This window comes from Haliotis rufescens, unplaced genomic scaffold, assembly GCF_023055435.1.
Source record: "Haliotis rufescens isolate VD_foot unplaced genomic scaffold, xgHalRufe1.0.p SCAF_12, whole genome shotgun sequence".
Lineage (NCBI taxonomy): Eukaryota > Metazoa > Mollusca > Gastropoda > Lepetellida > Haliotidae > Haliotis > Haliotis rufescens.
The window spans coordinates 19,144,037-19,158,271 of record NW_025963802.1 but is presented as its reverse complement, the minus strand read 5'-3'; the positions used below and the strand labels follow the sequence as shown (position 1 = coordinate 19,158,271).

Below are 14,235 nucleotides of genomic sequence, written 5' to 3'. Positions count from 1 at the left end.
ACTTAAAGTAAAAGAATGTAAACATATTTGTTGACCTGAGAGATCGGAAATGTGCATTTTTACCTTTGGCTCAATTTGACCCCAGTTTTCTTCATTCCTCTCACCATCACCATCTTGCATCTTAGTAAGGGATGTAACATTAACCATGATCAACAGGCAGTTTACTTAAACAGGTCAAGATGACCTCATGGCTAAAAAAAATAAGTCTTGGTTCTCAGACACCAACTGCATCATCATAAAGTCTGCCGCACGTTTCGTTTTAAGTTCCATTTTCAAAAAAAAATTAAAATCTATAAATATTCTGCGTCTCGAACACACGACCCCGGCAATGAAATGCAACAATACTTAAGAACACAATGATTTTGCCGAAATTATTGTAAACAAAATTTGGTGACATACTAGCTTGAACAACCAAAAAAAAAAACACCAGTCGCCCGCACTACATTTTCAAAAGCATTGCCTGAGAACTAATTCTTTTATATTTTTAAGCCTATGACACAATATTTTCATGAACTGAGCTGGTGTCGATAGTCATGTTCAGTACCAGGACTGTTTAGTGTATTGTGTGTACCCTATGGTGTGTATCGTGGGACTAGATCATGTTTGTTGTCTAGACGTGTTGTTGTTTATGTTGACCCATACAGAATGTTACATGGCCGTAGCATCCCTCCATCTGGAAGTCTGGTCCGAGTGGTGTAGCTAACAAGTCATCATTTAAGAAACACTGTATAGCCTTGAATAGATGCTCAAACGTCTATGTGTTTCGGGGCGATCGGGTAGCCTAGTGGTTAAAGCGTTCGCTCGTCAAGCCGAAGACCCGGGTTCGATTCCCGACATGGGTACAATGTGTGAAGCCCATTTCTGGTGGCCCCCGCCGTGATATTGCTGGAATATTGCTAAAAGCGGCGTAAAATCATACTCACTCACTCACTCACTCACTCTATGTGTTTCAGAGACGTCTTACACCCAGCATGTATTTCTTAAATAAGGTAAACACTTCTAATTTCCACGAAGAGGGGACGTGTAATTTGAATAAAACATGTCTGGTTTGCATTTTTTAGGATAATGGCGTTCGTTTCAATATGGCTTTGAGTTCCTAAAGGATCATCCATGTTTCGACATAAAGGCTTCACAGTCCATTTTCTTGTCTCTTGATTTTGACCCTGCATCTATTCAAGGATTTACGGTATATGAAGTGTTCATTGCCATCAGCCTTTTGTTGTAATATCATTAATGACATCACTTGTGACATCATCATGAACATCGGCAAGGGAGACATCATGGCGTTTCAATTGAGAACAGTTTCACACTTAATCTGTTAACCATTATGATTAATAATGTCGATGTTTCTTTTACTTTTGAGTCGAACCTATTCATGTTCTGACAATATTACCAGGTGCCTGTCACATGACCTTGTAGCTAGACCGTTAAGGTGGAATACAAGTTTATAGATTAGAGGAGCATGTAATTGTTCGATGTTGCAAGGTTGTGTGGGATATATTGGATGTATTACATTTTAATAGTATGTATATGTACTTATATTGGATGGTGTATATGAGGAAATTTAATTGTATTTATATTTCATATATATTAAGTTGTATAAATTCCATTTCAAGTTTTCACCCTAGTCTAATTTCAACAAGTCCAAATGTATAACTATATTCACAATGTATGTCTGCTGCATGAGATGAAACTACATACACTGTGTAGAAAACACAAACCACCTCGCTGTGATCCATATCAACTATCTGCATGAAGACACACCACCTGATTTTTGTGTGAATTGTACAAGTGAACAGCCTCATAAGGATTAAGTGACCGACCTTTTGATATTCAGCAGGGGGATGGGGGAAGGGATCTGGATCTGGATCACCTACAGCTGCAAAACTAGCTATTTTCTACAAAAGAGGTGAGGTGTAATGGGGTTTAACGTCGCGTCCAAGATTATTGCACTTACATATCGATGTGCATGTACGTGTGTGTGTGGCTGCTTGTACTAGTCCGGACTGATGCCGATTTATAGTGCTAGCTCACTGAGATACCATGATGCAGTTTAACATCAATACCCCACTCAGACACAGTATACAGACTCTGAGCCGACCAGTCCTTGTTTTACCCCCGTAATGCCGAGCGCCAGACAGGGTTACAACAAGTACCATCTTTAAATGTCTTTTGGTATGACAGGCCAGGGATCGAACCCTGGACCTTCCGCTCTCCGGGCGGATGCTCTACCACTAGACCACGGAGGCGGTCTTTTTTAATAAGGACTATGAGCCTAAATAAATATTTAAGGGGGGCAACAGTGTATTTTTTGTGGCTGACAATTTCTTTTTTCAAAAGTTTGAAGCATAGTTCATTTTCAAGCATTTTCTGGGAAGCATCATATTTGTTTCGATAAAAAGCCCCAAATATGAAATGGTCGGTCCCTAACGACATTGTGATACAGATGTTTATATTGGTGTCACATGAACAATTGTATCTTTGAGACCATTTCATTGTTATCTGGTAATACCTGATTTGTTAGCAGTTGTAAGTTGAAATGAGAAGACGATATATTCTTGTTTTTTTATGTACTCGTTTTGACCAATATTTTTCACACTGTAATAGACGTAATTAGCAACCCTTCCTGGAACTGTCCCCACTATACAACCCCACGCCCACACTCTTCACCTTGCTTCAAAGCTGATCATGTCTGGTGTAAACTACTCAACATTTGCTAAGGATCATAAGTCATCTTCAGTCAAAGGGGTGGTTCTTATCAAATGGGTAGTATAGTTAAAAATCCTTTGGAACTTGTAATTGCAAAACAGTCTTCCTGTTAGACATTATATTTATATTTTCAATCATATTTGACCTATCAGTATTGAAATAGGCGTACGGTACACGTTGTAGGATGAGAATGAAAACATTTGTTTACCTGTCCACCTGAAGTACAGTGTCGCGTACATTGACGAGGCAACACTGACCAAGCAACACTGACGAAGCATCTATTCTAAGCCACATCCCACCAAGCATCTTCTTTGGCGCCAGCTGAGAATCCATGCTCGTTGGTTCCACCAAAATGGTAAATGTCCAAGACATGTATCGCTTCGAACTTTTCTCTCACATAAAACTGAAATGCTGTTCAAAGCAGCTTTTAACCATAGTCACTCACTCTTCATGATGTAAGCACCGTGAACTAACTACGTCTGTTACAGTTGTTTTTGGAAACAATAACATCCAAATTAACAGGTTATCTTGTTTGCACGCATTTTCATGTTATTTGCACTGCACTGATGCTGGGGACCAAACAATGTTAAGTTTTTTATTCATATAATTATTTGATCATTTGTCTCACGAGATCAGATTTGTTTGTTTGTGTAGGATGAAGGGTATGTTTGTCTCTTAAGAATCTCATCCTGGCCATCTTTTCACAGTTACAGAATGGCTTCATTAACTGATCGTTTTTCATTAATTGTACTTCAAATCCTTTGTACAAACGTTTGTTCTTTTAGGCTGCACATACAGTTGATCATGTTTGGTTGTGTAAATTGTCATCAAGCAAAGTATTCTACCTAATAAGCACCAAAGGGCGCTCACAAAATGAGAGTTCAAAGACTGTTAATTTTGTGGTTAATGCTGACTGTCTGAAATGTTTATATATGACAGGTATAATTTTCCAGAATTTGCCCATAAGTAAGTGTGATTATAACACACGAGTGCATATTATACACAAATAAATTTAAGTCTTGTATACATTGTTCAATCGGAAGGGGGGGCGGTCGGGTAGCCTAGTGGTTAAAGCGTTCGCTCGTCACGCCGAAGACCCGGGTTCGATTCCCGACATGGGTACAATGTGTGAAGCCCATTTCTGGTGTCCCCCGCCATGATATTGCTGTAATATTGCTAAAAGCAGCGTAAAACCAAACTCACTCACTCACTCAATCGGAAGGGATGCTAATTGGGATTGTTCACTTGCCAATATATTAGCAAATATCGCCGTGGGCGCTTATTACGTCAAATACGGTAATAACTATAGACTGGCAGACTAACCTGAATGCATTATTTGCTTAGTCCTGCAGCACAAAATCATTCAATCAAATTACTCTTTTATTTATCAGATTGCATCTCTATACGTCTTTTAAAGAGGGACTACCTGGTATGTCTCTCCACCTTGACCAATGTCTAGTCTAAATCTAGATGTTCCATTAGTTCCTTCAGTGAATTTGTGACCTTGTATGTTTGACATTGGGGTCGTCATTTGGCCTACTAGACACAAAAGAATGGTGTTTGAACGAGTTGCATCATCTGTTACGTGACATCAATCAAGCTGATACTTGCCGTGAAATTACTCATATGTTCTTTGTGCTACAATGTTTTTTTACACTTTTATAGTCGTTATGCTTATGATACATGAATGTACATTCATTTTGAAGACAATAGGGAAATATGAAAACTGGGCCGCAAGTGAAGAAAATGGAGATACCAATGAAGTTCATCATAGTTGAGACATTTTACGATTAGAACCATATTGAGCTGGTAGACAGCTGTTTCTGATTGTAGTATTGGACTATTGAGTAAAGATACCACAGGTACAGAAGCTCACCTTTATTAGATCTTTTCTAATTCATTGTCATTATATTTTGTTAATGACCTGTAAAAGTAAAAAAAGAGACATAATATACATTTGTCCTGCTCTGTGTAGCATTATCAAGACATTTCCTGAACTCAGATAAAAAATATCTAATTTCTATGTTCATTTGTCAGCTATATTAACCATGTTTGTACCATCAACGTTGCTAATGACTAATCGGAAAATATGTCCACATTCCAAAACATAAGAAACTGTACAACTTTATGGATAATAACTTCTGGTATATTGCAAACAGCAACATTTCGATGTAGATTCTTACACCGTTATCAAGCTGGAGTGACAACAACCAAGTGATAAGAGGTATATATGCATGACATGTTGTGATGAGCAGATTAACACTGACAACAACAGTAATAGATAACAAGTAGTTAACACTTGGTCACTCCAGCTTGATAACGGTGTAAGTGTCTACATAGAAACATCACTGTATGCAGTTAACCAGAAGTTAGGCACCATTATTTAAAGCCATGACATCAGCACACCTTGATAGTGTCTAGTAAGCTAAAAAATATTTTTCAATATTCAAGTGATAATAGATTCTTTTCAGTACTACAAGACCCCTTACAATTTTACTATATTTTATTACAGCCTGAAGCCAGTTATTTATTGGTATTTATGTTAAATGCATGTTTATGTAATTTTTGTTGAGTAACTTTCACATTGCCAAGCATGGAATCATTAATGTATATCTGGAGATGTCTGTGTTCGTACTGCAGTGTTCAACACCTGATGTTAGTCAATATTACTTCCTTGAATATCGAAACCTGACAATCATGTCAAACTATAGGTATGGCAGTCTCATAGGTCAATCTCTGCCACAATTGATTTACACAAAAAAAAGAAATTCTATTTTTTTTCTGTTACACTAACTATGTGTTCCAGATAGGTGTCATGAACTGGAGAGAGGTATGACAGACATTTGCTGCTGTTTCTATCATTGTTTTAAAATGTTAATATTTTCTAAAAATATTTTCATGAATAAACGTTTTTCTGTTGAAATGTGTATTGTGCTTTATTAGTTTGCTCTGCATGTTATATACCCAGTACTACTCAATAAGGGCAGTCGGGTGGCCTAATGGTAACAGCGTTCACTTGTCACACTGAAGACCCGAGTTCGATTCCCGACACCGGTACAATGTGTGAAGCCCATTTCTGGTGTCCCCCACCGTGACATTGCTAGAATATTGCTAAAAGCGGCGTAAAACCAAAACCAAACTCACTCACACTAATAAAGAAGACAAGAAGACACGATTCTGTCAGATTACTGTAGTTAATTGCCATGCCATGATTAAAGATAGTAATATGAAAGAATCGTGTGTTCTTCAACTTCTTTTGGGTGTGGTTCGGCTGCTACTGTGATACCAAAACAGACTGGAATCTTGTGACATCATCATGATCATGCAGTGGGCCCTTTGATCCAGCCAGTCTTTCATGAATGATCAGTCCCTGTTAACAGGGCCGTAAGTTCTTTTAAACACACCATGGACGCCAAGGATCAGAGAAACCAGGCTCTGGGATGACTGCATGAATAGTTGCCAATGTTTTCAATGTCCATGTGAGAACCATCTACAGATTACAGCAGCGATACCAGGTAACAGACAGATTGCAGTCTTCCAAAAGCCTGGTTTCTGATTCTTCGTACAACTTGGAATGGCACTAGCATCGATACAAAAATGTTGGATCCACGTATTAGGTGCCGTTTATCGGAAAAGGCACAAGGAATTTTGACTTTCATGGAAAACATTCAGGACTTTGTACCAAGGGCGTTTGTTAAGCTGTGTTTTGGCGAACCATTATATTCTTATTTGTAGCACTTTGTAGCACTACAGTATTATGTCAAAAACGAAATACCTCCAAAATACGCATTGATATTTCAATGGGAAACTTTTATGAAGCATTTTCATGAAGTGATGTTTCTTTGTGGCTCGGTACATAACTAAAAATAGTGTTCAAAGTGACACCTGGCACAGTTGGCCTTTTCAACCACTTGTTTATGACATTATTTGTTAAATATCTCATGGTGGAACAAATATTGTGAACGATCAACATAATATTGCAGTGAAAAGCATGTTTGTGTTGATCTATTACAGCACTCCAGAAATCAGTAACAAAACCTTAGGCATAACACCACAAATGCTTCAGCCTGTGTTTTTGAACAAATAATCTGGGATCAAGCTAAATTTTGCGCATTCTGGTTTCATATTGAATTAATAACATCAACATGTTAGATTTTTCAACACAACAAATAGTTTATTAATTTTCCTCTGTATCCATGACTACAAGATGGCAGCCACTGACCATGCTGTGGTTTTGCTCGTTTGTTGTTTCACGCCGCACTCAGTAATATTCCAGCTATATGACAGCAGTCTGTAAATAATAGAGTCTGGACCAGACAATCCAGTGATTGATATCATGAGCATCGATCCACGCATTTGGGATACGATGACATGCATCAAACCAAGTCAGCGAGCCTGACCACCCGATCCTGTTAGTTGCCTCTTACGACAAACGTAGTGGCCTTTTATGGCAAGCATGGGTTGCTGAAGACCAGTTCTAACCTGGATCTTCACGGTTAACTGACCATGCTGAGTAATATTTACCTTAGTATGTACAAAATAGGTTCTGCATGTTCAATTAATGTCATCAGTGTCAAATACTTTAGCTCACAATATTTCGCAATCTAGATAGAAAGCTGTATCGCAATATACTGCAATACAAAGGTTTTGCCGCTACACAGCCCTAAATATGACTATATAGATGAGGTAGCATGCCTGGACACAGTATTGTCTCTGGAACACAATGATGTTTCTATGCTATCCCAATCACATCATTCTGGGTATATCTCCCATGTAGTCACATTCACATCAACACACTACATTCTGTCTGTGTTCTCCCGACTTCCCAAGGCAAGGGAGTTAACCAACTATAAAAGTCCAGTTTCCATCCTTACCGAACTAGGCTGGAATTTCGCTGGAGTTGTAGTTGGGCTGGACTAACATGTCAATGTATAGTCCAATCAAAATTGCGAAACGAATTAGACATCCAGTTTGAAAAACAACATGGATTTCAACATGCAGATTTCATTCGACTGAAGGATTTGCAAAGCATGTGTTCCGCCAACTGGGCGTTGACAGATATTTTCCAAATCTTTTCATGTTTTTAATCAAGGTGTTCAGGTCATTTGATGCACATCCTCAGGTAAGACCTGTTTTATTTCAACATAGATCTTGATTATCGATCTAGGTGCTGCCATTTTGTTTGAAACAAATGCAAGTGATATGAGAGGTGGAATCTGATTGGTCAATAAGAGGGACATAGTAGGGACATAACTCGTAATAGCCACTGGTGGCGCTACGATCAAGCCTAGAAATTCCAGCCTAGTTTGGCAAGGGTGGAAACTGGACTTTTATACTCAGTTAACTCCCTTGCCTCAGGATTTATGGTATTCTCCATCAAAATGGCAACTCTGTACGGTCATAAGTGAGGTATTTCCCAGAGTCCTTCAGTGTGAGACTATTTATAACATCCATCAGATAGTTCACAGAGTGCTCTACGGTGAACAAGTTTGGCACACCCTTGTGGTAGGGGCGGGACAAGTCTGTGTCCACTGTCCCCGGGTGCAGCGCTACACAGATCACCTTGTTGCGACCTCTGCCAAGTTCAATGCTGAGGTTCTTCGTAGCCATGTTGAGGGCAGCTTTAGACATTCGGTAGCTGTACCAGCCTCCGAGACCTGAAGATGGAAACAATACTCGTCAACTTAGACATGTTAAGTGAGCAGGTACGAGGGGCGTTCAATAAGTTTTGCAACTTCAATATTAGACCAAGTCGCAGAATATCTTTTGCACTTTTTTATTTCAATATAATCTCCATTCATCTCAATACACTTATTCCAATTGTCCTTCAAACTTTTAAAGCCACTTTTATAGAAATCCGCAGATTGGCCCTCTAACCAAGTCTGGTTAGTCTGGGCTGCACAGTTAAATCACCCACCCTACAGCCCAGACTTAGCCCCCAGTGACTATTTCCTGTTCCAGCAAATGAAATCTGCCCTACGTGGAAGATGCTTCCAGGATGACGAGGACATACAGGCTGCCACAGAGGCGTGGTTAGAGGGCCAATCTGCGGATTTCTATAAAAGTGATATCAAAAGCTTGAAGGACAAATGGAATAAGTGCATTGAGGTGAAGGGAGATTATATTGAAAAATAAAAGTACAAAAGATATTCTGCGACTTGGTCTTATATTGAAGTTGCAAAACTTATTGAATGCCCCTCGTAAGTACAAGCACACTACTTATTCAGAAAATCATTCTGAATCATGTTTGTGAGGGTTGCTGAAATTGTCTGACTTTGTAAGCCTGTCAAGTAAATTTTGCATTTGTGGAGTTCATGGACAAGTAAAACATTCCAAAAAAATGTAAAATGAAATATTTAAAAATTGGTAAACAAAATACACATGTGACATCTCACTGCAATTTTAGCCTGTAGAAAGTGGTCTTTTATTATTTTTTCATATTCAAACATTAACATATACAATTTGTCGAAAAGTTTACAAATTTGTAAAAATAGAGGCACCAGCATGACAAAAGTTTAACATGCTCAACACCACAAATAAAAACAAAATGCAGAACACAAGCTGCAATATTGTCCCCATATAGTTATAGACAAGTAGGCTTACTGAACAAAGAGAAGTGAATTTCTGTCCTGAGTTCTCCACCCTGGTTACAAACCTCATTGTAGACGGGAGAAACGGGCAAAGTGTTCGGGGGATATGTGACATAAGCATTCTGTATTATTTGTGAGTGAGTGAGTGAGTGAGTTGGTGGGTGTTTGAGTGAGAGAGTGAGTTGGTGGGCGTTTGAGTGAGTGAGTGAGTTGGTGGGCGTTTGAGTGAGTGAGTGAGTGAGTGAGTGAGTGAGTGAGTGAGTGTCCACATCATTTGTAGCAATATTCTCATTCTCGGGAGAAAGGTGGTCCATGTTGGATATTGACTGGGTCTTCGGCGTGACGAGCCAACACTTGAACCACTACCCTCCCTCCCCATGCATGTGTCCCTTAGTAAACATGGCCCCACTCCAGAGTAAGACAACTCAATAAAGGATCTTAACAATGCTATCTCGGAAGTTCCTCATCACATACATAGAATATGTTTTGGGACTTGTTGAACACAAAATAGCTCTACAAATGATCCAGAAGTGCACATGCACTAACCAGTGTTCAAATATCTGATCCCCCGTGAAGACCCAGGTTAGAATTGGTTTTCAGCAACCCATGCTTGTCGTAAGAATTGTGTTCATTGATACACATGATCACAATCACTGGATTGTCTGGTCTATATACAAACCAATGTCATATTGCTGGAATATTGCTGATTGTGGTGTTAAACAACAAACAAAACAAATATCTGAATATATATATATATATATATATATATCATCCAAAACTGGCTCCCACAGGAGATATTGCTTGGATTAGATCAAGTGATATCTACACTGTAGATATCGCTGCAATGAAATTACATCACAATGCTTTGCAGACCATTGTGACGTCACCGGTTACCATGACGTCACAATCAAATGACATCACTAATGGCTCTGCTACTGAAGCTGTTAGCAGTACTTTTTACACTGAAGTCACTGCTAATTACTGTCTACAAATTGAAAAAGTTGGAAGAATGATGTTGGATGATAAATAAAATCTCACGCTCGTGTCTTTTGATATCAAATATATCAACACTCGTTGATAAAACGGACAAAAATCCTCGGCAAGCCTCGGAATTTTTCCACTTTTATCAATGAGTGTTGATATATTTGATATCAAAAGACACTCAGGTGAGATTCTCTATATATATCAAATAAATAGCCTCTACTTCTTTAAGACATCAAACTGATCATTTTCAAGTTAAAATCCGTAAAGAAAGGTGTTATTACCCACCATTATCTGTAATGGAGCCGACCTTGGCCGACATGTTGACCAGGACAGCAGAATGTCTGGCTTTAGGTTCCGCTGCTTGCAGCCCGAACACCCCCGACCCCTTAGCCAGGAGGGGGCTGAAATACTTGGTCATCAGGGTTGGCCCCAACGCATTGGTCATCAGGGTGACTGAAAGCCCCTGCAGCAAGAAAGTCTTATTGTTAATGACAGACCATATGTTTGTAAGACAATAGAGTGTATCCTGCATCACCATGTACACTCATTTCTGACAAAGCTGCATCCTCTCTATCTCCAGGGCTTGCATTTCGGTGTACCTACACTAACCCCTGGTGCATTCTCACAGTTCTCGCGATTACAAATTACCCGCCCTTGATTTTCATTAACATCTTACTGACCAATCAAACGTTGAGGTAAGTGAAAAGAAGAATTTTAATGGACATGAAGACATTGTTTCCATCACAAAGATTTTTAAGGCTTTCTTATGCATGTCAGTCAGTTTTCAATGTTGAATTTTTCGCCAACTCTATCATAATCAGTAGGACTGTCTACCATGTTGTCGATATCGCCAACCCAACATTGAGGCTGGTTTGTCACTCGCATTCTGATTGGTCTGTTAGACTGAGTAGCATAGCAAATCAAATTGCCTAAAATCAATGGTGGTTAACTTGAGATCGCGAGAACCCCAGGGATTAATCCAGGGGTTGGTGTAGCATAGACATGTGAACCCTGGACACAGAAAGATGACAAAGCTACTATAGTCTGGAAGTTAATTTAAGGTACCGACATTTACTACAATATCTGAAAAACTATTGGACCTACTCCAGTCAAAGTTGGTATGAGATTATTAAACAGTTATACATAACTGGATATTTCATTTAAAGACAATTGGTGCATGAATAAAAAATCTGTCTATTTAGCTATCACTATATTTCATCAACAACCAGACCTGTTCGTCACGGGTGGAACGAGCATTCATTGAAACAGCCATCTGCATAATGCTACCCCTGCGTCACAGGGCCATATGACACAGTTGAACCAATCAACTCAACTCGAAAGGGTGCACAGGAATCACGCACGCACGAATACGGTGTTAGCGTAAGGGATCTCAACGTGCGTGATTCCTGGTACCTTAAATTACCTTCCAGACTATACATGTACTTGAGAGAACTTGCAATTAAATTACATGAAGTAGTTGTAGCGGCCATAAAATTTCCGAGTCCCGTGATGGGATTCGAACCACGGACCTTCTGATCAGAGGTCGGACGCCTTGTCCACATGACCAAAGAGGTTAACCCCGTCAGCAAGCTGACAAGGTAAGGATGTCATCTGTGGGATAACTCCACGCCCTGCTACATACTCCCCCGTCAACAGAAGGCACGTCCCGGGCCGCATAGTAGGGTAATGAGGCTTATTTTGCTCAAATTTAATATGAACGTGCTCAGCCCCACGTTGGGCGCCAATGTAGCGGCCATAAAATTTCCGAGTCCCGTGATGGGATTTGAACCACGGACCTTCTGATCAGAGGTCGGACGCCTTGTCCACATGACCAAAGAGGTTAACCCCGTCAGCAAGCTGACAAGGTAAGGATGTCATCTGTGGGATAACTCCACGCCCTGCTACATAGTCATAAAATATACGACTTGTGCTGAGATTATCATCACAGATATTCAACGTGTTCCAAAAATATAAATATGCATTTAAAAAAGACAGTCCTGAATTCCCCTATTACCTCTGCGGATACGTCCTTGAGACTTGTTTCTCCACGCCCGGACGGATGCAGCATGCCTGCAGAGTTGATGAGGAGATCCAGTCTGTCTGTTTCTTCAGTGATTATGCGTGATGATTTTTCTATATCACCCTCACTTGTAATGTCTAGCTGGTGGATGCGGAGCTGGCTCGGGTATTGCTGGGACAGCTTTTGAAGATCTGTTGCAGAGTTTGGTGATCGACATGTCGCTATGACAACAGAGTCTGGACCACGGGCAAGCAATGTACGACAGAACTGAAGTCCAATTCCGCGACTCGCTCCCTGGACAAGTGATACAGCTGCCATGATGTTTAGCACATGCCTAACTTGATGAATCTAGGTATAATAAAAAGCAGACTTATCTATATGTAAGTGACACATAGTCCCTAAACCTATAGTTCTCCATAGAAGTTAAGGACCACTTGATTATTTCATATTACAAAAGTTAATCTGTCATGCCATGTCGGATTAACTATAGTAATATGAAAGAATTGTGCAGTCCTTAACCTCCTGTTAGTAGTATAAGAATAGTCATGCATAAGTTTTGATAAAATAAAACTATAAGGAAACCCTTGAGTCTCTGAACTTCAGATGAGAAGCAGATGGGAGAGTACGGTGGTGTTTTCATGGTTCAAAATATCTTGTATTAAAGTACTCATGGCAATGTAAATTCATTATGACTAGATTAATTAATGCCCAGTGCCTTAAAGGTACACTAAGAACATTGTAGAAATACATTTTTTTAACAAAATAAATAAATATATGTCCAATTTGTATTACGTGAAGTCAGTGATAATTGTACTTTCACACAAGTAAACTGGACAATCATATGGAATATAGTGAACACAGGAACAGGCTTCCTGAACAGAATTTTAAATAGCCTATTTCATTTTTCATTGAAAAATATTCAGATTCTTCTGGTTGACATGCTCAAGTCTCAAAGGGCCCCAATAACGTCAACAGGACTGCCCTTTGGCAGACTTGAAACAAAATACATTTATATGCCTGGTTGATAAAACATGTGTTCAAGGGTCTCCAAGAGAGACTGCACATTACATGCAGCCTGGATTTGTTTATTCGTTGTGGTTTTACTTATTTTATATGCATACACACAATAAGTAATGTTCAATCAAGGTAGTACTAATCAACTTATCAAGTAAATGACACTAATAAAGATCAAACATCACATCAGAAACCCTAAAAAAATGTAATGGTATCTGATCGGTAAAACCTCTGATGACAGGCAGCCTGGAATCTTTTACTGTTGTGGCTGAAATACAGGGAAACCTAATTTGTTACTTGAACTTCAATCACTTAAATTGATGCATGTACAGGGTCGATTCTGCACAGAATCCTTTGCTTGACCACTTGCTTCAGTTGAAGTCTGTTGATTCGATATTTCAGATAAGGTCATTTCTTCTGGTTTCGGGCGTCAAAATATGTACAATTTATTACCTTGCTGCATGCAGAGACCATGGTCGCTGTTACTAAGTATTCATTTTCATAAATGTGTCAGATATATGCGGAAGCTAATACACAGCCTCATTAGCTTTCCTAAATACGAGACAATGATAACATTCTAATGTGATTTCACTCATTACACACAGTAAGTAATTCAATCAAGTAACTGACACTAATTGGGATCAAATTTTAATATATCCTTCATATATGGTCGAGCGAGTGAATGTTGTTAAGCTGCAATGTGCGATATTCCAGATGTGACTATTTCATTCAGGACATATTTGAATCAGATTATTATTATTAATGCTTTTGTGAGAAAAAAACGCGGTTCTTACACCTTTCACTTGCCTGCAAAAAACTTCGCTGCTGGGCAGTTTATGTAATCAACACATGGCATTGTTGACGGAAGTGACGTCCGCGAAGTGTGACCAATCAATAGAGAGGTAACAAAATAGACCA

At 39.3% G+C, this 14,235-nt stretch overlaps 1 protein-coding gene across 2 annotated transcripts; it reads right to left on the bottom strand.

Annotated features, from left to right (window-relative positions):
* Positions 1-7,085: 7,085 nt before the first annotated feature.
* Positions 7,086-14,202, bottom strand: LOC124138511 (C-factor-like). Of its 2 annotated transcripts, none has more exons than XM_046505216.2 (4): positions 14,125-14,202; positions 12,298-12,651; positions 10,569-10,746; positions 7,086-8,366 (listed from the first exon to the last, which is right to left on the bottom strand). In XM_046505216.2, the coding sequence occupies exons 2-4, from the start codon at positions 12,619-12,621 to the stop codon at positions 8,086-8,088; spliced, it is 783 nt and encodes a 260-aa protein (XP_046361172.2). In that variant the 5' UTR covers positions 12,622-12,651; positions 14,125-14,202; the 3' UTR covers positions 7,086-8,085. The 2 variants fall into 2 exon arrangements, with proteins under 2 accessions (XP_046361172.2, XP_046361171.2); XM_046505215.2 differs by having other exon boundaries at positions 14,112-14,179.
* Between the last annotated feature and the right edge of the window lie 33 nt (positions 14,203-14,235).

Excerpts from the sequence above, each read along its gene's own strand:
- LOC124138511 (XM_046505216.2), bottom strand. The coding sequence starts at position 12,621 with ATGGCAGCTGTATCACTTGTCCAGGGAGCGAGTCGCGGAATTGGACTT. Across the intron at positions 10,747-12,297 it reads TCAAGGACGTATCCGCAGAG|GGGCTTTCAGTCACCCTGAT; the intron begins GTAATAGGGGAA and ends TTCTTGCTGCAG. Across the intron at positions 8,367-10,568 it reads CGGCTCCATTACAGATAATG|GTCTCGGAGGCTGGTACAGC; the intron begins GTGGGTAATAAC and ends TTCCATCTTCAG.